The sequence below is a fragment of the Heterodontus francisci genome, chromosome 42 (assembly GCF_036365525.1).
Source record: "Heterodontus francisci isolate sHetFra1 chromosome 42, sHetFra1.hap1, whole genome shotgun sequence".
NCBI lineage: Eukaryota > Metazoa > Chordata > Chondrichthyes > Heterodontiformes > Heterodontidae > Heterodontus > Heterodontus francisci.
Window position 1 is genome coordinate 12,910,271 of NC_090412.1, and position 25,493 is coordinate 12,935,763.

Genomic DNA, 25,493 nt, shown 5'->3' on the forward strand with positions numbered 1-25,493 from the left:
TGCTCTGTAACCAGTCACTGAGACCAGCTTGGATCTTGTGGTTTTTCTGTCCTTCATTGAGCCATAGTTTTTGCTCCTATGTTGCCTGGTAATGGCCAACTACTGCATCATGTACTTGTCTCGATTAATAAAACACAATGCAGAAAAATTCTGAATTCTGTAGTTCCATACCTAACCTTTGGCAATGTCACTCAATACAATAGCACACAACAACAGTCACAAAAGCACAATGCACACAAGACTGGTAATGAAAAAAATTGAGCTTGCCCAACACACTAAAAGGAACTTTCATATTTTAAGCCTGCTTTACTAAAAATAAAGCAAATCATATATATATGTATAATATATGGGTGATTATACAAAACAGTGATTTTATCCCTGGTTGGCTGATAGAAACAGTATGGGGGTGGGGAAGTAGGGGTGGTTTTCTGCAGCATTCCCACCTTCCCTCTGATTTTTAACTCTGGGGTTTTGAGGAGCATTCAGGCAGGCCACCATGGGCAGATGGGAACCTCCTGAATATTGAAATATCTGGGTGTGATGATGTGTAATTTGGACTGCAGTGTTGCTTTTACTCTGAAATGTTGCGCACAGTCTCCGAGCTGTGGCAAGCAGGATGGGGGTGGAAGCATATCAGGTAAGTGTTACTTATCATTTCCCTCGGTCCCTGGAGTGTCTCACTCCCACCTGCTGGCCATGATGTCACATGCACCGGTTTCAGAAAGGAGAGAATCTGAACTATTTAGTTCAGGTTTAATAGTTAAAATAACATGGACTTCATGTCAAGGAGTCCATGGCAGTGAGTATTTGTGATGGTTTAATGGAGGTCTCCATTACCTAGCATACCCTGGGTTCTTAGTAATTTCTGTCCTTTGTTGCTCCAAAAGTGCTTTCCATACCTCATCAGCCTGAGTTACAAATCAAGCATTTAAAAACTTCTTTATGCCCCATTCTGACTTTGAGTTGCTTGAGTTTGTGTGCCATTTTCACAGCGCAACCATTGTGGGGTTTTAATGTTTGGAATATCACGACTGTCTGAACATAAGCCACAGAGTCAATGCCCATCACATTATCTTGTCCAGGTTTACATAACTTCAAATCTGGGATTGCAGAGCTGCAGATTTTAAATCCATGTTTGTAAGGCAAACATTTACTTAGACTGGAAATCTATTGAACCCTTCCAATAAGGGAATCAGTTTTGAACATTATGCAGACAAAAGCAGTTTGTAGATTTTAATCAAATTCATGTGACACTAGAGACATTCTTGCCACCTAAGTCACTCAAGATTGGAATTCTTATGCCCTGGCGCTTGGTGTAGTCCAGATGACATGTGAAGCCCCACACATTTCAATGTTGTGTAGCCATTGATAGGGAATTTTAAGGAAAATCACGTCAGTTGAGTGACTCAACCATTTCCTCCTCGCACCATGGTAAAAATTTGCTTGTATAAACTTGATTAAAATTCACACCATGTCTCGTTAGTTTGAACAGACACAAAGAGAAACACCTCCTGAGACTCTCAGCAGTTCTTACTAATCCTCTTCTCATCTGGCATCTTTTTTCAGCAAGTCTTGCTGGACAGTAATCAAAAGTGCTGAAGCCAGTCCTGACCTCTCTTCCTGCAGCCTCGGTTGAAATCTATAACTCCCTCACAGACTATGACCCTGATATTTCCAAGTATGCCGGGGGGTGTTTTGCATTCAGGAAAGCCAAAAGAACAGGATTCTCTCAGATCTTGCCGAATTTGACGGCATGACCTGATTGCTATTTGTTGTCTCCATTTCCTGGCCGCAGCCGGCCAGACTGAGAGACTGGAAGGTGATGGGAAAGACCTGGGGGGGGGTGGAGGGGGGGAGATTGGAGGCCACAGCCAGGGGAGCGCACAGAATGGAGAGACTGGAAAGATCTGTGGTGGTGGTGGGGGGAGATCTGAAAGGCCAGGATGGTAGACGATTTTGGCTCAGGGTTGGTGGGGGCAAACTTGAGAAGGATGCAGGGAACAATCATCTGTGGGAATGGTTTCCAGTTAAGCTTGATGAGTTGGGGGCTCCTTCTGGCCCACAAACAGTGCTGGAAAGGCATTTACCTGCTGGAGCCAATAGTCCTCACTTTCCTTTTGCTGCCACATTTCCTGAGGCCCAGGAAACTCCGACATCCAAGATTAAACCTAAAATGGAGATGAAATGTGAGGCACACCGTCTCATTAAAATATTTAAATGAGCTACCTGCCTCCTGGGAGTGGGTCGGTTGCCTGCCTTGTCATCTTGCCTCAGTTAAAAGCGGAAGTGGGCAGATTCAGGGCAGTTTGGGTTTGAGATTTTTAGCAATTTAACATCCCAACTGACCCAAACCTGTCCATTCTTGGGGAGTTAATGTTCTCTCATATGGATCAAACCTGGGAATTTCCTGGTCTCCATCTCTCTACTCACTACCTTTCCCACATGTGACATTGGGAAGCCCTATTTTACCATTTCTAAAGTAAATTTTGAGGTGCATTTGTGCAACAGAAAGGCACTGACACAACAACTGATTTTCAATTGTAAATGCCACGTTAAAAACCTTCTTAATCCCAACTTTAAAGACAAAAAGCATTCTTCCAGCAAAGGGGAAAACTGATGACTTGCTTAGAGACTTAAACCACAGCCGTGCTTCCTCCACTGCAACTCCTCCCAACTATGTCACATGTGGAATCAGAGGTCTGATAGCATTGCCAGCTCTGGTTGAATGAATTCCTGGAAGTTTCATCACATGACCCCCTACCGCCAACTGCCCCATCCAATCAAACAGCCTTTTTTTCTGTCTCCAATACCTTTATAACTAATAATAAAATTTTAAAAACATTTTTTTAATGTCCCTGTGATTTTTGGCCTGGGTTGCTTGGAGCAGTGTCGAGGAGAATAATCTTTAATCCTCAGAGACTCCAGAACAGGGTGGCACAGTGGTTAGCACCGCAGCTTCACAGCTCCAGCGACCCGGGTTCGATTCTGGGTACTGCCTGTGTGGAGTATGCAAGTTCTCCCTGTGTCTGCATGGGTTTTCTCCGGGTGCTCCGGTTTCCTCCCACATGCCAAAAGACTTGCAGGTTGATAGGTAAATTGGCCATTATAAATTGTCCCTAGTATAGGTAGGTGGTAGGGAAAATATAGGGACAGGTGGGGATGTGGTAGGAATATGGAATTAGTGTAGGATTAGTATAAATGGGTGGTTGATGGTTGGCACAGACTCGGTGGGCTGAAGGGCCTGTTTCAGTGCTGTATCTCTAAACTAAACTAAACAAGCCTGGAGATTTGGCAATCCCAAATTCTGAAGCTCCTTCACGACGAAACCGTTTAACCGCCCAGGGTCTGAAATTACAAAGCATTTAGTTGCTTACCTTACCATGATCACATTTTTAATTGGGCTTGTTTGTTGTACTTTCAGTACTTTGATTTCAAATGTTTTGGATATCCTTCAAAGAGAGTGTCGACTCACAGGAGAATTGAAGGCATACCCAGTATTGGCTGATTGCAGCCCTTTCACACAATTTGAAGAATGAGCCAAGCACAGGATTTTCCTGGGGGAGGTTCAGAAAGTGATTTTTCCAAAATGTAAATGTTTGTCCTTTCACTTAGACCATTAGTTCCAAAATGAATGTAAACAAAATCGCAATCAATAAATGACTGATGTGTTTTCACTCTCAATTTGAATCAGCTTCCTCCTCTGATGGCATTTCATGCCATTCAGTCAAGGTGTTGTCTGTAGAGCCTTGTCAGCCTTCCCCATCTCTCACTCCTCTCCTTCTGTTTCCTTTGTTCATTGAGAGCATTTTCATTCATACTCAAGTTGTCTATTTTATGGAGGAGCTGTTAGCACTAAAATTGTGCAAAGCTGTGTTTGAAAAGCCAGTGATTTTCTGGACTGAGATCATTGCTAGTCGCTTTATAGCTACATTGATAGAAAGCATTTAAAGACTATATCGGGTTCATTAATTTTTAAAATAGTAACTGATTTGTAATTACACAAGAAATATGTCACTCTGCAAATTAAATCTGACAGCTGTTTGCAAGAGGCTACTGTAAATAGTCTTTCATTATCTGCATTCTGCTATGTGCCTTTAGGGCAGGTGTCCAAGTAACCAGAGCACAGCATCAGGTCTGTGGAGTTGTGATTAAGTTAGGATTATATGTTTTTTCATTTAGGCTGTTCTAAATCCCTTGAGAGTTGTATGATTGCAAGAGCTCTCCCTTTATACAGTTCAGTGCAGATAAGGACTGATAATGCTCACGTCGCCATAGGTACACAATGAAAACCAAGCCAGGAAGCACCCGCTGAGGACTTGGTGTAAATAGCGTAGAGTAACAAGGTGTAAATTCTGCATGGGGCTCCAGCTGTAAGTGGGAATAGCATGTTGCAGAAGCAGCAAGTCTGCTCTTCATAGTCAAGGGGTGATTTTCCTGCGTGAATCGAAAAGGAGCTTATGTTGTAATATCCTGATGGAAAATAGCTTTTAAAGCTTTGCTCTATCAAGGATCATAACTGCAGCTGTGGGAGGTCCCTGCATCTCATTGTCCAGCATTTGTTTCTTACTGAGCACCACTGGCTGTATTTGAAGTGTGCTTTGGATGGACAAGTGTTTTACCTGGATCCTCAGTGCTGTAGGCACGGAGTGCAAGGATTATATTTTCTGTAACCTAGAAAGCATCACAAGTCCCAGGAGGGATGCAATTATGTTTCCTACATCATAAGAGTGACTGCACTTCAAAAGTACATTGTTGGCTGTAAAGTACTTTGGGATGTCCTGAGGTCATGCTATATAAATGCAAGTTCTTTCATCTTTAGGAGGACTCTTTTGTTGATCAGGTTCAATGGAAGTGGATGCACTGTCGTAATCAGTAGTGGAGGAAACAGAGTTGAAAGCACAAAGGAAGTGAATTAGTACCATTAAACTTCAGAACTGTGTGCTTGCTTTGAAATGTTGAGGGCTTTTCAAGACCAGCAGGGATGAAACACACTGCAGCTCTTCGTCATCAACTGGTGAAGCATTGCGAACCATGATTCCAAGTAAAATTTTAGTCTATCGCGCCCCAAATGGAGCTACACGGACAGAGACCTTGCGAAACACAAGGAGACGCAAGAAGTCACTGGGAGAGCTCTTCCAGAATGGGTACCGTGTCAGAGCTGGTCACAGTCATAACAAGGACAAAGAGGAGCAAGACAGCTTCCAAAACTCTCTGGCCTCCTGCTACCGAGTTATGTATTACTGGGGTAAGATCCCTCTACGCCCAGTGTACTGGGGCCATTCCTCTGAAAGGACATCCCATGTCTAACTCTGTCCTACCTCATAGTTTAGTTCGTTAAGCTGCCATTAGTGCAGATGTGTTATTTCTGGTTTTATTTGATTTCTAAGCACCTGTACTTGCCCATATCCAAAAACAGATGTTTAGACACAATTTTGTCAGCTCTGTTAACAGCAGGATTTGTCTGTGTAGCTGAAAAGTTAAGGTTCACAGTAAAACAAACAAATTTGTCCAGTATGTTTGCTAAAACCTCATTAATGCAATAAAATCTTGACCTTTCCTTTCAGTAGTATTTCTGACAGTTTTCAGTTGCTAACTACCATTAGTTTGATTAAAGGTTGAAAATAAAGACAGTTGATGACCAACTCCAATTTATTTTGAAAGGATTTGTTTTGGTTTCTGGCCAACCTGACAGACACAGGACCTCAGGTTTCCGATTATTTAAATTTTGTTTTGATCGGTTTACTCCCTCCTGACTGATTTTGTTTAATAACACTCCTGTGAAGCACCTTGGGGTATTTTACGTTAACTTTACTATATAAATGCAAATTGTTGTTGCTGCTGTAGCTGTCCATTTCACCTTCTGAATGCATGGTGTATGATCTCTATCAAGCATATATCGGTTGCTTCCAATTTGAATTACTAAATGGTCTTGAGCATAATTGGAGCGATGAACACATGGACAGAACATTTGGTAATATGTAGGTTACCTTTACTCTTAATGACCTGTCTTGGGGCAGAAATGCTATTGGTGTTCCAAGGGTTAACGTCCTTTGTGTTGTCCCACAGCTAGTTGTCCTCCTGCATTGGCTAGTTATGCAACATCTGCCTTTTGCCAGACCACTGTACTCTTAAGGTCCCTTTAGGTTTGCAAATCTAAAAATATTTCCAAAATATTTAGGCCACTGTATTTCCTAAGGCCAGTTTATAAAACAGTGAATTTAAACTGTGATAGGTTTATCAGAAATCTTGGCAATTCCTACTGCTTAAGTGAAACTTATGCTTTATTGCAATTATTATTTATCTTTTAGTTTGATTTTGGTCCTTTGCTGTACTACCTTTCACTCAAAGGTTGTCTTGAAAGTCTAACTTCTGTTCTCACTAGCAACCTGTACCTTAAAGTTGAACAGAACAGCTCCAGGGACCTCAGTTCGAATCATGATGTACATCTATATTTATGATTCACATCTATATTTATGATGCATTACACTGGACATCTCCATTCTGTAAGAACTGTGGAGTTACAGATACTGGACTTTGTACAGGATTGGTGCTAAACGTGGCCACCACGTTTCTGTTTGGAAGTCTCCAAAAATGGAAAATTAGTCAAAGCCTTCCAGCACTGAAAGACAGCTTTATTCACTAATAATACAGATATAGAATATATTTTTTCCCTCATTCCTAATGAACCAGAACGAATTCCAGCCCCATCCTCTGGTCTGTGCTCAAAATTATGTGAGGTTTTGACAAAAGTACGTAGGGAGAATCTGTTTCCATGGGCAGGAGGGTCGGTAACCAGAGGATATAGATTTAATGTAATTTGCAAAAGAACCAGATGGAGAGAGGAGGAGAATTGTTTTTACTTAGCGAGTTGTTATCGTCTGGAATGTACTGCCTAAAAGGCAGATTCAGTAGTAAGTTTCAAAAGGGGATTGGATAAATACTTGAAAAGGATAACATTTGCAGGGTTATGGGGGAAAGAACAGGGGAGTGGGACTAGTTGGATAGCTCTTTCAAAGAACCAGCACAGGGATGATGGACTGAATAGTCTCCTTCTGTGCTGTATAACTCTGTGGTTCTAGCCTAATACTGCAACAATAACTGAACAAGGTGTAAATTGCATGGATAAATGAACAACCTTTACCAATAAATTGGGAATAAAGCTTCATAAATACCTGAACTGTATCAATAACAACTACACATGTTTATTGCATTTATGTGTTTTAAACTTCTGAAGAACTTGATTGAAACATATAAGATCCTGTGGGGCCTTGACAGGGTGGATGTGGAAATGATGTTTCCCCTTGTGGGGGAATCTAGAACTAGGGGTCACTGTTTAAAAATAAGGGGTCGCCCATTTAAGACAGAGATGAGAAATTCTTTTCTCTGAGGGTTGTCAGTCTTTGGAATTCTCTTCCTCAAAAGGTGGTGCAAAGAGTCTTTGAATATTTTTAAGGCAGGGGTAGATCGATTCTTGATAAGCAAAGGGGTGGAAGGTTTTCAGGGGTGGGTGGAAATGTGGAGTAATCAGTTCAGCCATGAATTTATAGAATGGCGAAGCAGGCTCGAAGGGCCAAATGGCCTACTCCTGCTCCTAATTCGTATGTTCGTATTTGCTCTTTTTAAGATAATGGGGATTTTGATGAATTGTGTTACTTGGTCTCCGTTTTATTCATTTTGCCTCTGTTTGTGCTGTGCAACTGATAACACATTTCTCTTCAGCTGAGTTGGGTAGTATGGATCACAGACCTCTGCTGTCTGTGTTCCTGCCCGATTACGTGACATAACCAGTAGTTTGAACACTGAGAGTGGATTCTCTAATTATTTTTTTCTACCCCACCCCCGCACCCTTTACTCCCTGCCCAGTCTCACTGTTGAAACAATAGAATTCGTCTCTATATGATGGCTTATCCTATGATACCTAAAAACTAATCACATTTGACCTAATCAAATTATACAGGATCAAGTGTTGGCCAATCTATAACTCACACTCATCATGTGGTTTTATCCCTCAGCCACAGAATTACAAAATATGCTTGAAATGATAGTTAAATGCATCGACTGGGAGTCAAGTGCTGCATTACTTGAGGTGGGAGAATACCTAGAGAGTGTGGAGCCCACTATCACAATGAATAGTTGAGGCAGCTAGCATAGATGCATTTAAGGGGAAGCTAGGTAAACACGAGCGAGATGGGGTTAGAAGGATATATTGATGAGGTTAGATATAGAAGGGTAGAAGGAGGCTTGTGTGGAGTATTGACATCGGCATAGAGCTGTTGGGCCCACTGGCCTGTTCGTGTTCTGTGTATCACCTGTCTATTCCAGTTTAAAACAGTTACACTTTTAGAAGTGCTATGGGAACAATTTCATTACAGTGTAGAAGGTGAGTTGAGTTAGCAGGACAAACGTACTTGTATTTATGCTAGGACAGGCCAAAGCGCTTATTTTATTTATTTTATTTAGAGATACAGCACTGAAACAGGCCCTTTGGCCCACCGAGTCTGTGCCGACCAAGAACCACCCATTTATACTAACCCTACAGTAATCCCATATTCCCTACCACCGACCTACACTAGGGGCAATTTACAACGGCCAACTTACCTATCACCTGCAAGTCTTTGGCCGTGGGAGGAAACCGGAGCACCCGGCGAAAACCCAAACCAGTCATTTCTGGGAGGGGAAACAGGATGGAAGTGAATTTTTGTTTGTAGAGGAAGGAAGGGATGGATTTTAGATTATAATGGTATCCAAAGTACCTGATGAAATTTGTATTGTACTTGCAGCGGAAATAGTGGTTTACCCAATGGAAAACACATGTACGCAATAAACATGGGGAGCTAAGAAATCCTCCCACCAGCATGTCACAGAATGCCTGATAAATAGTGCACACTACTTTTGTGCAAATTTTGTGCTAAGATTCTGAGTTTTCCCTTTGATTTATTATTATCCATTACCTAAAGCCACCATTTGAGAGATATGTAGCCTACTGAGAGAAAAGTTGCAATATTGTAAAATGGTCCTTGTGATAGTAAATGGGAAAAGATGTCTATTGGGAAACAACTAACTATGGAGTAAGCCCAGATGTGATTTGAAATCTACCCAGTTCTCCCTTTCCTTGCCACACTTCTGAACTGGATGTAAAGAAAATAAAGCTTGTTGGCTGAAAGTATTACTTAGAATAACATCAAATTCTATGAAAGGTTATGTTCCGTCTCACAATCAATCTCGAGTCTCTTTCCAACAAAGCTTGTGGTGAATTTGTGACCTCAAGTAGATCTTATGACTGTAATCATTTTCATAGTTCCATTCACCAATGTCATTGTACTTGCCTTGCTTTCCAAAATAGGAGAATTTTGGTATCATTCAACAATAAATGAATCAGTGGGCCATTGCCTCCGATGTTTTTGAGCTACCTAAACACCTGTAGCCAGGCCTTTTCTCTTGAGTCTAAGGTTTACGTGTTTGCTTTAACACCTTTGAATTGAGCTAAACCTGGTAATGGGAACGGCCAGATTTCTATCATCACTACGGAACTCCAAATGTTATAGGCTTGTATCCCCTTGAATGCAGAAGATTATAGGGTGATCTAATTGAAGTTTTTAAGATGACTGGAAGGATTTGATCCGGTAGATATTCCTCTGGTGGGATTGTAGAGAACAGAGCCTAACCTTAAAATTAGAGCTAGGCCATTCAGGGGTGAAATCAGGAGATGATACTTCACACAAAGCTTAGTGGAAATCTGGAACTCTCGCCCAAAAAGTTGTTGAGGCTAGGGTGGGATGTTGGAGTCAATTGAACATTTCAAAATTAAGATATTTGTTAAGCAAGGATATTAAGACCATAGATGGAGTTAAGGTACACAGATCAGTCATGGCCTAATTGAATGGGTGAATGGCTTACTCCTGTTACTATGTTCCTATCCCACTACCAGGATGTGGCTCTTTTCATTTGAAAATGATAAACAAAATCTGTCCTGTTTTTAGTGTGTTCCAGTCAACCCTTTAGTTTTCTTCATTGGTTAAAACTAAATTTTCTCAAAATCAATTTCAATTTAACATTAAGTTGCAAATTATTGATTGTAATTGGACTGGCAACAACTTTCATATATGTTGTGTTGCTGGATTCCTCCATAATTTCCTGATCAAACAGATCTAAAATATTCTAGGACTGGTTCAAATCATAGTAAAGGTTCACTGTTCTTTCAAACACTATCAAACACCTTCCCCTTTGTTCTCTCCCCCACCCCCATCTCCTTCACTTGCTTAAAACCTAATTCTTTTCTAGCCTTTGCCAGTTCTGATGAAAGGTCACAGACTTGAAGCATTAACTTTGCTTCTCTCTCCACAGATGCTGCCAGTACTGTTGAGTATTTCCAGCACTACTTGTTTTTTGTTTCACTGTTCTTTTCATTGATTAATTCTTCTATTTAATAAAGCTTCTGCCGGATATATACACCGCCTCTAGATATCCCAGCTTGACAGTAGACAGGATTTCAGGTGCTTCACTTGTATAGACCTGACTCCCTATTACTGCATGTAGAGATTTCACTTCCTGTTTCGCTATTACTGTCTGTAGAAAACTCCCTATCTATGCCCCTATTACTGTTAGTGAAGAACTCCCATACTATATGCAGAGAGCTCTGTTTTGTTACAAGCTATTATTTAGAGATTATGGCTCCTGTTCCCTTCTCAAGTCAGATCGGCTAATGCTAAATCAGGGTTGAACAAGTTAATTTTGCAGCTCCAGATTGTGCTATCATTCTTGTGCTCCAAACCAAGCAACAAAAGCTCTCTCCTACTTGCAAAACATGAATTAGGGGCTTAAGAGTGTTTGCCATCTACCAGCCTTCTTAGGGACCCTGCGGTTCCTTAAAGCAATGAGAGCGAAATTGATTTTATTGCCAATATCTATGAATGCCATGTTGTATAGGTATTTAATCCTTTCAAAGGTCATAGAAACAGCAGATACACACTGAGATTAGCCTTCTCAACCTGCATCGCTGTCCTAACATAAACAACAAAAACTCTTGAATTGGCCCTGTAGGAACTTCCTAAATGAGACTTGCTCCTACCCCATTTATTTAGATAATAGCTTTTCTAATTGGATTGTAAAGTTTAGTTACTGCAAGTTGCAATCAACTGCAGTGTCTCTCTGATTTCGTCCAACTCTTTAATCTGAGCTGGCTTACATTAAAGATGATAAAGATATTCGAAGGAAATTGTTACAGATGGTCCCTTTTCTGATTTAATGTAACAACATACACTTCACGGAAGAATCTTCATTTGAAAGTGTTTAGTAGCGATTAGGCTCGAAACAGCTGCTGAAGACCAAATTGCAAATCAACACATGAAAAGAAAGCTTTATGAAAATTTTATTTTTCTCAGTTGTGCATTGCCCAACCCTAACTAAGATAATAGCTGATTGTGTAAGCCACGAGCAACTTAAAGTTTAATTTTTGTTTGAGGTAAGGTTGCATCATATCACTTTGTTCTAATTCATTCTTGATTAATTTCTTGCATTAGCCCATCACTGAACAATCCAACATCTGTTGCTGTTCCTTGGTTTCTTTTCAAAAGAAAATTTCAAAATTGGATTTTGTGTCTAGTATTGTCTTTTAAAACTATTTCATAAGATAATTTTCAAAACTAAAATGATTTCTATTGATGGTTTTCCCTAATTGATCAGTTTGTGCTCATTTTTTATTTCCTTCCTTTGTCGATGAGCAAGAGGCTTACCAGCCATGACATGTTGGTCATGAGCTACCTCAATCTAAATACAAAGTACTCGGATATTCCAAAAAATGGTTGCATGTGTTCAGTCTCGATTAATCTTGTATTGGTGTTATAGTCTTGTGTGTGCTCACTTGTTGAAATTTTTCTTTGACCTTATGGGGTAAGTTTTATGAGTAAGCACTGCCAGAGCTGAAGGGTAGATCAGGCAGTCGGGTGTGGCAAACCAGCACTGAGAATTTGTAGACCTTCCAGTTTTCAGATTATTGATTATAATGATCAGATGATTACGGTCGGGTGAGGGGGGCCGTGAATTTGTGCAGTGTTGTCAATGCCTGGTCTCCAATACCCACCCCCCATCGAGGGAGGCCCAATGCCAGGATGTTACCTCATATTATTTATCTGATATTTTTGAAGGCGAGACTTTGTGACATATCTGCTTATATCCCTCGGCCAGTTCCAACTTGGTTCGCCTAATAGTCTGACTCAGTTGCTTTCTTATTGCTGAAATCATCAAACTTGAGTTGCTCATTTCCTTTTGAAGCATCTTCTCAAATAACCTTTCTTGAAGTGATGAATTAACTTTCCCTTTTAATACCACAATATATTTCTGGAAACTAGATTTTGCAAATTACTGAATACTGCAAGTTTCTAAATATAAAGTTATGTCTTGATGGCTAACAATATACTGAACATGGGACAGGCCCATTTCTCCGTGCCACATCATACCCTCACCCTCCGTTATACTTAACCCCTGACAACCAACTGATCAGGTGAACACTGGAGGTCCATATTCCTTCCGGGTTTCTGCCTGCTTTGTGTAGCATCTCTGTCAGCTCGATTGCCTAACTGTTATTTGCCTTAATCTACTGAAATATCAGGCTACTGCTTTACTCCAATTTCCTTCTCCCTGTCTTGCTCTTCTCACACCTATATCAAGAGTATTACCGATTTTTTTTTTTGAATTTTAGTTGAGCTGTAATGCTAGGTATTGCCTAGAGGGATTTTAGTGTTCGAATCTTAAACTGGTTCCCTTGTTTGAAACTTGTCACACTGTAACATACTAAAATTATGTTTTGGGCCATTGTAAGCTTGTCATGCCATCATATGCAAGTGATGAATAATTCCTGGTACTTTCATGCAATGTCAAGTTTCATTTTGCTCTTATTGTCCGCTTATAGCATTGAGACAGCTGAGAGGCAAACAGCATTCCGTTTCAGTGGTATATTGTAATCGATCAGAATGCAAGGCTTCCAAAGACACCTTTCTTTTCATGTTACCGTTACGTGTTTTCAGTGTAGAAGCTGATGCTCACAAGGCCTGGTGGTTTTTAAAAATAGTGTTGTGGCAGATGGTATCCTTATATTAATTAACACCGAAGGGGAAGATTTCTGACAAGTATTGTGTATCTATTGAGTTGGGGGCTATGTTTCATTTATATACACAGCGAACCGTAAATTCTAATTTGCACTTCCAGTGGATGAGATTCCTCCCCCCACCACCCCCCAGCAGAAAGTTACCCCTTATTCTCTAATTCCAGCTCTAAGCCAGAGCTCATGGTTACGATGATTCTGAATGATACTAGTTGTTAAGTGCTCTGAGCAGAGTTGATTGGCTGTTAATGTGTTGTTTCTTTTTACAGGCTTAAGATTTTTAAGAGCCCTCAGGTTGATACAGTTTTCAGAAATTTTACAATTTCTGAATATCCTAAAAACAAGGTAAGCAACACAAATTGTGAATCAGTCATTTAACAGACTGTAGGAGTATTTTTAGACATGTTTGGATTGTCAGATTATTTTCAAATGTTTTTGTGCCAAAATGAATTTGTATAATTCTTTACATAGTTAAAATGTGGTTGAGTATATGTAGTATGTGTATATCTGACAGGTGTTTTTACGTAGGCTCAGTTCTGGGAAGTACAGACTTGAAAAGCATTGCAGGTGATAGCTCTGCTCCAGTGCAAACTATTGCAACATGGCTTTTGCTTTTTAAGAAAGAACTTGCACCTTTATTATGTCCTCGGGATGCCCCAAAGCATTTTGTAACCAATGAATTACTTATTAAGTGGAGTTACTCTTGTTATATAGACAAAGGTGTTGCCTATTGTTACACAGCAAGGCCCCACAAACAGCAAATGAATGAATGGCAAGACAGGGGCTTTTTATGATGGTGTTGATTGAGGGCAGAGTGTTGGCCAGGAATCATGAGGTCACAACAGACAAATGGAGGCCTCCAAGAGTGCTGTATACCCTCAGTGCTGCACTGAATTATCAGCCTAAATTATATGCTCAGGTGGAGTTGATCTAACAACCAGCTTTCTGCCAAGAGTTGACAGTGATGCCAACTGAGTTGATCTGAGATTTTGTAAATTTCAGTGTAACAATTTTCAGCCAGACAGAATCCCTGTTGTGTGACATTATTGTCCTATTGATTGGATCATTATGCATTTCTGTTTAAAGTGAGAGAGAGACCACCAAGATGACAGTATTAAGTTAACCATTACAAGTTAGGCCTTTGAAATAGACTTAGCTGGATGCGGCTTTCAATGAATATCTTCTGCACAGATTTTGCTGATGTTGATGCACTTAAAAACGATTTATTTTGTTTGTTCCCTTAGCCCTTGATTTTTCTCCTCTTTCTTCTTCCACATGCCAACTTGTGCTTGATGAAAGGCATTGCCACCAAGTCCAATTCCATGGCCACACACTCAGACACGCATGCATGCACAGGAGCCCTGGTTGATTTCTTATCATGCATAATTTAGGGTCTCTAAACCAAATTGTAGCACCACTGTGGTGCACTGATTGACATCGGCACAACATGGGTATTGAATGTGGGATCTTCCTGTTCTGTGTAGTTCAGTGCTACACTACACAGTGCCTTTACCAACTGAGCTATTGGGGAAGGGGAAGGATTGTTTTCTTTTCTATTCAGAAGGCTTTTGAAAAAATATTATTTTACACGGCAAGTAGTTTGGATGAGAGGTTAGTGATTTCACAGAAGGCTGAGCTGGATTGCAGTAATCCAGTTAAGTGGTTTAAGGAAGAAGTTGAAGATGCTGTATATAGATTGAAGAAGGATTGTGGATTAAAATTCTCATTGATGTTTGTCTGAGGAAAGGAAAAAGCAGTTCCACCCGCTGGCGAAATGTAAGAGTTACAGAGAGAGAGCAGCGAATTTATGTTTCGACTGTAGCTAGCATTGAACAAAGTTAAAGTACCTTGCAGGCAACACAGTGAAACTCTGTTGGATTATGCCACACCTTTAGTTTAAGAATTTGAGGTACGAAGAAGATGCAAATGCATTAGGGGCACAGGACTGATTTGTACAGCTCAGCCCAATCTTATTACCAGCTGTCCACACACACTTTCCAACTTGAGCTTATAGAATCATAGAATGATACAGTACAGAGACCTGTGTGGTGCCTGTGCTGGTTCTTTGGTAGAGCTATCCAATTAATCCCTCTCCCATGTTCTATCCCCATAGCCCTGTAATTTTTTTTTCTTTCACCCTTCTTGTATTTATCTAATTCTCTTTGGAATATCACTGTTGAATCTGCTTCTTCCACCATTTCAGGCAGTTCATTCCAGATCAAAACTCGCTGTAAAATAAAATGTTTCTCATGTCTCCTCTGGTTCTTCTGCCTATTGCCTTAATTTTGTGTACTCTGGTTACCAACCATCTGTCACTGAAAACCGTCACTTTATTTACTCTATGAAAACTATTCATGATTTTGAACATCTCTATCAAATCTCTTCATAACCTTCTCTGCTCTAAGGAGAAGAACACCAGCTTCTCTAGTGTCTCCACGTAAGGGAAGTCCCTCATCCCTGATACTAGTCTAGTAATTCTCATCTTCAGCTTCTCCAAGGCCTTGACATCCTTCCTAAAATGTGGTGCCTGGAATTACTCCAAAAGCCTAACCAGTGTTTTAAAAAGGTTTAGCATAACTTCCTTGCCTTTGTATTCTTTTCCTCTATTAATAAAGCCAAGGATCCCATCTGCTTTCTCAATACCCTTTTCAACTTGCCCTGCTACCTTCAAAGGTTTGTGTACATACACTCTCTGTTCCTGCACTACCTTGAAATTTGTACCATTTAGCTCATATTGGCACTCTTCATTCTTCCTACCAAAATGTATCACATGACATTTCTCTGCATTAAATCTCATCTGCCATGTCTGACCATTTTACTAGTCTGTCTATGTGCTCCTGAAGTCTGTTACTTTTTAAAAAATCTTCCTCATTGTTTGCTACATTTCGAATTTTCATGTCATCTGCAAACTTTGAAATTAGATGCTGGAAATAAAACCAAGTTTATCACCAGTTGTAAGTTCTAATGAAGGATCTTTGTTTTTTGTATTGTGTCTTATAAGTAGCCGACAGACCTGTTGTGTTCTTCTAATATTTTCTGTTTTTATTTCTCAGATATTTCATTTGACCAGATATAAGATCCAGCACAATAAACTGCATCATAGCATAAACAAGTATCCATCAACACTGACATAATGCTACATTACATTCAGCGAATGTTTCATTGTATCCCAAGGCTTTTTATACATATATAAAGAGCAAGACGGTAACCAGGGAAAGGGTTGGCCCACTCAAGGACAGAGATGGGAATCTATGTGTGGAGCCAGAGGAAATGGGCGAGGTGCTAAATGAGTACTTTGCATCATTATTCACCAAAGAGAAGGACTTGGTGGATGATGAGCCTAGGGAAAAGATTGCAGATAGTCTCAGTCATCTCATTATCAAAAAGGAGGAGGTATTGGGTGTCTTGCAAAGCATTAAGGTAGATAAGTCCCCAGGGCCTGATGGGATGTACCCTAGAATACTGAGGGAGGCAAGGGAAGAAATTGCTGGGGCCTTGACAGAAATCTTTGCATCCTCATTGGCTACAGGTGAGGTCCCAGAGGACTGGAGAATAGCCAATGTTGTGCCTTTGTTTAAGAAGGGTGGTAAGGATAATCCAGGAAATTATAGGCCGGTGAGCCTCGCGTCAGTGGTAGGGAAACTATTAGAGAGGATTCTTCGGGACAGGATTTACTCCCATTTGGAAACAAACGAACTTATTAGCGAGAGACAGCATGGTTTTGTGAAGGGGAGGTTGTGTCTTACTAATTTGATTGAGTTTTTTGAGGAAGTGACGAAGATGATTGATGAAGGAAAGGCAGTGGATGTTATCTATATGGACTTTAGTAAAGCCTTTGACATGGTCCCGCATGGCAGACTGGTACAAAAGGTGAAGTCACACGGGATCAGAGGTGAGCTGACAAGATGGATACAGAACTGGCTCAGTCAGAGAAGACAGAGGGTATCAGTGGGTGGGTGTTTTTCTGAATGGAGGGACGTGACTAGTGGTGTTCCGCAGGGATCAGTGCTGGGACCTTTGCTGTTTGTAGTATATATAAATGATTTGGAGGAAAATGTAGCTGGTCTGATTAGTAAGTTTGTGGATGACACAAAGGTTGGTGGAGTTGCGGATAATGATGAGGATTGTCAGAGGATACAGCAGGATATAGATCGGTTGGAGACTTGGGCAGAGAAATGGCAGATGGAGTTTAATCCGGGCAAATGTGAGGTAATGCATTTTGGAAGGTCTAATACAGGTGGGAAGTATACAGTAAATGGCAGAACCCTTAGGAGTATTGACAGGCAGAGAGATCTGGGCGTACAGGTCCACAGGTCACTGAAAGTGGCAACGCAGGTGGATAAGGTAGTCAAGAAGGCATACGGCATGCTTGCCTTCATCGGTCGGGGCATAGAGTATAAAAATTGGCAAGTCATGTTGCAGCTGTACAGAACCTTAGTTAGGCCACACTTAGAATATTGCGTGGAATTCTGGTCGCCACACTACCAGAAGGACGTGGAGGCGTTGGAGAGGGTACAGAGGAGGTTTACCAGGATGTTGCCTGGTCTGGAGGGCATTAGCTATGAGGAGAGGTTGGAAAAACTCGGATTGTTTTCACTGAAACGATGGAGGTGGAGGGGCGACATGATAGAGGTTTACAAAGTTATGAGCGGCATGGATAGAGTGGATAGTCAGAAGCTTTTTCCCAGGGTGGAAGAGTCAGTTACTAGGGGACATTTGTTTAAGGTGCGAGGGGCAAAGTTTAGAGGGGATGTGCGAGGCAAGTTCTTTGCACAGAGGGTGGTGAGTGCCTGGAACCTGCTGCCAGGGGGGGTGGTGGAAGCAGATACGATAGCGACGTTTAAGAGACATCTTGACAAATACATGAATAGGAAGGGAATAGAGGGATATGGGCCCCGGAAGTGCAGAAGGTTTTAGTTTAGGCAGGCATCAAGATCGACGCAGGCTTGGAGGGCCGAATGGCTGATCCTGTGCTGTACTATTCCTTGTTCTTTGTATTATTTTCATGTTCAAGCAATTGAGGGATGATGCTGTTGGGGAATGGATCAGTTTATTATTGTTGACGCCCACTGTCAGCATCAAACAGCTCCAGTTCAGATAGCAGCAAGGCTTGGACAGAGAATTAAGCTCCCTCTACTCTGTCTCAGCTTTGGAGAAGTATCCCTGTTGCACCAATTTTGCCTTTTTCCATTTCCTGTAGTGAGTTCTGGAGGCAAAACAAATGTGCTGACTTACTGCACCATCCAATTCTAATTTATGGATTTAACACACAAGACTGTGTTTGTCATGAAAGGTTCCAACTGAAGGCATTTGCTGTTATTAGTTTGAAGCACATTTACAATAAATATCAGAAATGTCTTTTTAAATTAAATTTTTAAATAAACATGAGAATAATTTTTACCACCAAAAACAGGCAGGTTCGGGTCAGGTGGGAAGTAAAAATGTTGAAAATATGGAACAGGAACCTAACCCACTGACTTTCAGTTTTAATAGAGGTGGGATAAGGAATGGCTGACCGATCTAACCTAAGGAAGTGGGTCAGTCATCAAAACCTTTAAGGAAGCTGCATGTCTTCTTTTTAACAGGATTTCTATTTTTAACCCATATTGGCTGGGCTTCCTGACCCTCTGGAAATCTGGCAGGTATAAGTAGGTGAAAAAGACCAGATCCACAAGGTAAGTGCCTTTACAGCACTGCCTGTGGGCCAGGAGGGGCAGAAATATTTCCTCCAGGCTCAACAAGGTAATCTATAACTACCCACGCGCCACCATCATGATCTCCGCCCCCCCCCCCCCATGATCTCCAACTCTCCACAACCCCCGATCTGTGACCCGGGTCCCTGATCTTCAAGCCCTGAAATCACCCCTGACCCTCCCAACCACACTGAACTCATCCCTCACCCCCACACCCCAGCATTCTCTACCCCCAATAACCATTAAACCTACCTGCTCCTGAACTGCCCCCTCTTCGAGAGTGTTCTCTGCCCATCAGGCAGCCATGTCTGTCAATTAGGCTGCTTTTTTTGGCATGCCACAGATTTCCCAATCATAACTCCTCCAGTTCTCCATTCGGAAACCGCGCTCCAGTAACTATCAGGGCTCTATGTTAGAGGACTTAGTGGCCTCCTGTTTGGATGCTGCAAGGAAACTTTCACCTTGGAACATCTTGCCCTCTGGGACATGGTGCTAGCCTCGTAGGCAACATGAAGCATGTTGACCAAAAGCAACTGTTCATTCACATGTCTATACAAATACCAAAGGATCATGTGATAACAAAGGTAGGCTAGATCAAATACTTCAGACAGACAGCCCATCCTCTGTTAAGTGCTATTTACCCAAAATTGCGACCTTGTTTGTTCAAAGTACACTAGTTGGTTTGAGCATTTCAAGTGGCTGTTTAAGATCCCACCGCACCATTCAAAGAGCAGGGAGTTCTCCCCATGTCATGTCCAACATTTCTTCAAGCACCACTACCAAAGACTGATTAGTTGGTCCAAAAGCAAAATACTGCAGATGCTGGAAATCTGATATAAAAACAGAAGATGCTGGAAATACTCAGCAGGTTTGGCAGCACCTGTGGAGAGTGAAACAGAGTTAATGTTTCAGGTCTGTGGCCTTTCATCAGAACTGGGAATAGTTAGAAATGTACTAGATTTTGAGCAAGGGGAAAGGGGAGAGCATGCGGAAAAAGGGAATGTCTGAGGGCAGGAGAGATTAAATGAAAAAAAGTTCATGGTACAAGGCCAAAAGGAGGGTAATGGGACAAGTAAAGAAACCAAGATCTATCTAGAGGAGGTGTGAATGGCAGGATCATCAATAGCTGTCATTCTTTTCCTCTCATTCTTCTAAACTTGAGAGTAAAGGCCTAAACTGCTCAATCTCTCTTCATAAGACAAACCTCTCATCTCTGGAATCAATCTAGTGAACCTCCTCTGAACTGTCTCCAATGCAGCTACGTCCCTCCTCAAGTAATGTCCACAATCTTCCATCTGACGGCCGGCATTCACGCGCATTCACTTTCCCGTCCAGGGAAAACTGGCGCCACCGAGGTGGGGAAGGGGGAAACTTCGGATTTTTAGTGTAGATTGGGGCAGGCTTGGTGGGGGGGGGGGTAACTTTGCATTTCTAGTTTTGGGAGGAAGAGGTGACCTCAAACTTTGTACACTTGCGGGGGAAGAGGTCAACTATTCAGTTTAAGTTATTTGGTTGGGGGGGTGGGGTATGGGGCTACCATTTATTTTCTGTGAATTTGGAGCGGGGGGCGCGAACGGCTGACACATTTATGTACAGTGTAGTGGAGGTCAGGGGGTGTGGGGGGCGCTCCAGGGTTGAACTTTGTATTCTCTGTGCAGCCCTTCAAAAATGGCACCAGCGCCTGCGCAGAGGCAGCTGAAGCCGTTGCCAGCGTTGCAGAGCCCACCCTGCCACATGATTCAGTGGGGCGAACAGCCCTGTGTATGGGAATGAGTCGCCGTGCGGGCACCCACCCCCGGTTGTTTTTGCCCGGTGTCGTGAGAATAAAATTCAGCCCCTGGTGTGCGATGCAATTAAAACTTTGTTCCAAACATTTTGTTCAATTGTTAGTTAACCTGGAAAGGATTTGACCTGCATAACCCCAGTATGTATTTAATATTCAGAATCGTAACCTATTAAAACAGTTGTATTGTTCGGTACTGTGGAATCATTCTTTCCAACTTTCACAGTAATCATACAAAGTCTACAAATATTTTCTTTCTTCTGCTGTTGAATGTTTCTGAACTCGCAGGATTGTAAATGTTGATAATTTGTGTGGCGAAAAGCTTTTGTAATCCTGAAAGGGATTTAAATGGTGAAGGTGATCGGTAATGATGGCTGTATACCAGCTCTTTGTTAAAAGCGGCTTCCAAATGATGGTAGCACCTGCCCTTTTTAAATACACCAGCAGTTATGATAATCTCCTTTCTGCTGACTTTGTGAGTTGTTTCATAAAAAGAAATTTGGAGCATATCATTATTCATATTGCGGATAAATAATAATTTCTGGTAAATTCTTAACATTATCTTAAGTAAATGATACTTCAGTTGCTGTTGCTGGGACAATTAAACACCGTCTGTTTGAATGCATTTCTGGTGGAGCATGTGGGGAGATGAAACCTAGTGTAGTCATCAGATGGAGTGAGGCTAGAGGGCAGGGTAAGTGGATCAGAACATGCAGATATAATTCAATCCACCTGTTAAAGTTATAGATACTGTTTTGACCCATAATATATTAAAAATTCTCATATCTGTGCTCTCTCCTGTCTGCAAATCTTACTTCCTGTTGGCATGTTTTTGGTTTTATGGAGAGGAAGTATATGCAGATGGATAATTTCTTGATCTATAATGCATGTGTGTGTATCTATGTATATATGTGCTTTTATGTGCGTTGCATAATATATACAGTGCAGAAAGAGTCCATTTTTCTCAATATATCCATGCCAGTAATATGTGTGTTTATATAAGTTACTGTGTGTGGGGGTTTATGTATGTACGTATATGTGGTTTTTGTGTGTGTGTATGTTTGGCCCTAGTTTGTTTTACCCACCTCTCCAACCACTACCCCTAAGATAGTAATTAACCCTGAAATTCCTGCAAAGTACAGCTGGTCTGTCCATGTCTGAACGAGAAAATATACATTAATGTTTTGGTTGGTGAGTTGTCTTCAGGATTGATATGGACAGACAGGAGGGCCCCTAAATAAGAATGAGCAAAGCAACGGGCCAAGTACAGTTATGTTAACTTCTATTACAAGAGGCATCAAATTAATTTAGTCAATTGTAAACAGATTCTGTTATGCATTTCCTGTATTTTCCATTTCCAGTAATGCTCATACACTCACCTTGATATATTTTCTCAAATAGTACCATTCAGTATTTATTTTTCTCTTTTGGACAGCAATTCCATCAAGTTGGTGAATCTACTATCTATATTTATAAGCACATGGCTAACAGGAGCTGGCTTCATACATTTGGTAAGTACTTGACACAGTTCACTGTCAAATGCCATTTGTATTGACAACTTCTCCAAGCAGGTGAATTGTCAATAAATGTTAATATGCTGATGTCTTTGTAGCTTTCTGTTTGAATTTTTATATTGCATAAGATTATGGGCTGTCTGAAGTCCAGTATTACGATATATAATAAGTAAATAACTCTCAATCTGCATTGTGTTGGCCATGTTGTTGCTTGAGACCCTGGTACCTTTCTCAGTGTTTAACGTTAAGATATCATGATCAAAATGGATAGTCCAGAGTTATGACCAACAATATAAATCAACTGCAAACTATTTCTCAATAAACCTCCACTAATGAGATTTTATAACTGCAACTGTTTATAAAGCAGCAATTTTATTGTAGAGCTCTAATAATACCATAAGCAGTTTCCAACCATCATCTGAACACTTCAGGTGTGCTAACAATGTTAAAATCAGTAACTAGATTCTGTTTTGTTCTTTCATGGGGGCAAGGTGGATTTATCAGATATTGAGAGCACTTGTTTTGCTAATGTTAGGGTAGAACTGATGCACAGTGACATTCACATTTAAGCATTAATGGCAATCATATGATTACCATATATGTTTATAATCCGTAGCTAACTAGTGATAAATCAAACTATCAGTATGAACATGGGAACAGGAAGCCTGCTCCACCATTTTTGTTGGCCTTGTGTTACAACTGAGGTGGGAGGAGTGCACTGTCTTTTCTAGTTCCACTTCTCCACAGGTCACAACATATATTTTTTTAAATGTTTACCCAGTTACCGATGCAGTCAATCATATACTCTATCCCAGAATAAAATATACCAACCAGATTTCTTTAATAAACAACAAAATTATCTGTTTATTATAAAACAAGACTTAACCAGTAATGAAGCAAAGCATTAACATACAATTGAAATATGAAAGTTCCCCTATTGAATTTCCTCACACACAAACTGGAAAAAATACAGAAATTCTATCTGCAGAGGTCTGTTACAAAAAAAACCCCACAAAGAATACTTTGGCCAAATATTTGCTAATTCTTGAAGGGAAAAAGAGACCATATGGAAAGATGTCACTGTGACATTTTTAATATTTGTCAGTTCCGAAGAAGGGTCACTGACCCGAAACGTTAACTCTGCTTCTCTTTCCACAGATGCTGCCAGATCTGCTGAGTGGTTCCAGCATTTCTTGTTTTTGTCTCAAGTGTCAAGCCTCCTGACCCCTATAAATCTTGACTTGTCACTTTTCTGTAAACATTTTCCCCAGGTCACCAAGGTTTCTGTTGTTCATTGCTTAAAGCACATGACTTCCAGCAAGGCTGTTTCTAAACAACATCTCAGTGTCCTTTCAATGAACTGTCAACGACAAAGCAAAGTCCAGCTTCTATGAAATCTTCAGCCTGCCAATGAATCCATCTCCACAATTTAAATATAAGTCCTCAAAAACACATACTTAACAAAAAATATAGAAGCGCTTTTGTAACACTTGGCAATTCTATCATTTTAACCCAATTTCCCGTAATACCCTCACCTCCAAGTAAGCATCTATCGCCATTTAAGACACCTCAGTTGACTTTGAATTAGTGGCTTTCCAGGACAGTGTCCCAAATTTCTCAACCCTTTGTGCTAAGCTTTTCCTGGGTTTCCCCTTAACTGGTCCAGATTCTGTCCCCATGTTCTGGATTTGCTTATAAAGAGGAATATTTTTCTATTATCTTTGTTGTTTTGAACACCTCAATCTGGTCATCCCTCAACTTCCTTGTCTCCAGTGAATGGGTGGCACAGTGACGCAGTGGTTAGCACCGCAGCCTCACAGCTCCAGGGACCCGGGTTCGATTCTGGGTACTGCCTGTGCGGAGTTTGCAAGTTCTCCCTGTGACCGCGTGAGTTTCCGCCGGGTGCTCCGGTTTCCTCCCACCGCCAAAGACTTGCAGGTGATAGGTAAATTGGCCATTGTAAATTACCCCTAGTATAGGTAGGTGGTAGGGAATATGGGATTACTGGAGGGTTAGTATAAATGGGTGGTTGTTGGTCGGCACAGACTCGGTGGGCCGAAGGGCCTGTTTTAGTGCTGTATCTTTAAATAAAATAAAAAAATAAATATAGCCCAAATTTATTCTGTCAGAATAACTCTGCCCTACATCACAAGTAGCATCCCGGTGATTCATTGCTGGGCTGTCCCCAAGACAAGCAAATCCTTCCTAAAACTGAACACGATATTCCAAATGAGGCCTGACCAGTGCTCTGTGTAATGTAGCATGCCTTCCTTGTTTTTATCCAACATACCATGAACTTTTTTCAGCTCATGTTGCACCTGTAAGCCAGTTACAGATATAATTGACTTATGCATCTGGAACCCTAAATGCCTCATTCATTGACCCTCCCCCAAGCCCTCACCCCATTATTGTACTCTCACCTGGCATTCTTATATCCACAGTTTAGTACCTCACAGATGTTGTAGGAAACCACACAGCGCAGTGACATAAATCATGTTGAAGTGCATTAACACATCCATTACAGGTGATATCATCATAACACTAGCAATTTAATAAGAAAGTAAATACAGGAAATTGTACTTGACATCAGAACATCTTGCATCATAAATACTAATGTTGGAGAGTGGAAAATAGAGTTCACTACAAACCATTACTGTCTGACTGTGAATGATACTGAAACTGATTCTGAGTTCTCATTTGTTTCACCCTGTCTGATTTTCCTCATGTTGGTATTTAACTCTTCTGTTCTCAGAAAGATGGTAATTTATGCCAGGTATTCATATCCGTCCTCCACTACTTCATGCAGTTGGCAATTCATAATCTGCCGGCAGGCTATTCAAGCATAGGGACTGCAGCAGCCATGACTGGCAAGAGAGTAACATTTCAAAGATCAGAAAACTGACCCAACCTGCCTCGAACTTCTGGTTTTAACGGAGGCAGATTGAGTGGAGGGGGGTGGTGACTAACTTGCTGTCAGTGAGAGAAAATAGCAGTGAAGACCAGATTGGCCTCAGTTGTGATGTTTCCTAAAGTCAAGTAGCCTGCCAACATTGGTTGTCTAGACTTAGACATGTAAAATGACCAGCTGGGAGAGATGGCAAAACAAGTTGTGGAAGCACCTCTCAGAATGGAGTCAATGACTTCAGAGGCAATAGGGAGACATTTGGTGAGAGGATTATTGGCCCTTCTCCCTCCCTTGGTCCAGCACTTGTGTGTGTAGCAGATCTTAAACACACACTGAGAGTGCAATGTGAACAGAGTGTGCTATTCACGAAATGTGGTTCTGGAGCTGAGAGTGTTCCGTGAACAGGAATAAACAAAAAGTTATTTGCTGTGTTTGCATAGCTTCAAACTAGTAAATCATGCTCCTAACAGTCAGTTTGTGTGTATGTGTAAATGTGCTA

General features: G+C 41.1%; 1 protein-coding gene across 6 annotated transcripts in view; it reads left to right on the forward strand.

The window, feature by feature from the left end:
• The window catches only part of kcnma1a (potassium large conductance calcium-activated channel, subfamily M, alpha member 1a), a 787,618-nt gene that overhangs the window by 534,064 nt on the left and 228,061 nt on the right, over positions 1 to 25,493 (forward strand). For all 6 annotated transcript variants that reach the window (XM_068020590.1, XM_068020585.1, XM_068020588.1 and 3 more), the window contains exons 6-7: positions 13,369 to 13,444; positions 22,011 to 22,086. In XM_068020590.1, coding sequence (XP_067876691.1) covers positions 13,369 to 13,444; positions 22,011 to 22,086 — 152 coding nt within the window. The remainder of the gene's footprint in view (positions 1 to 13,368; positions 13,445 to 22,010; positions 22,087 to 25,493) is intronic.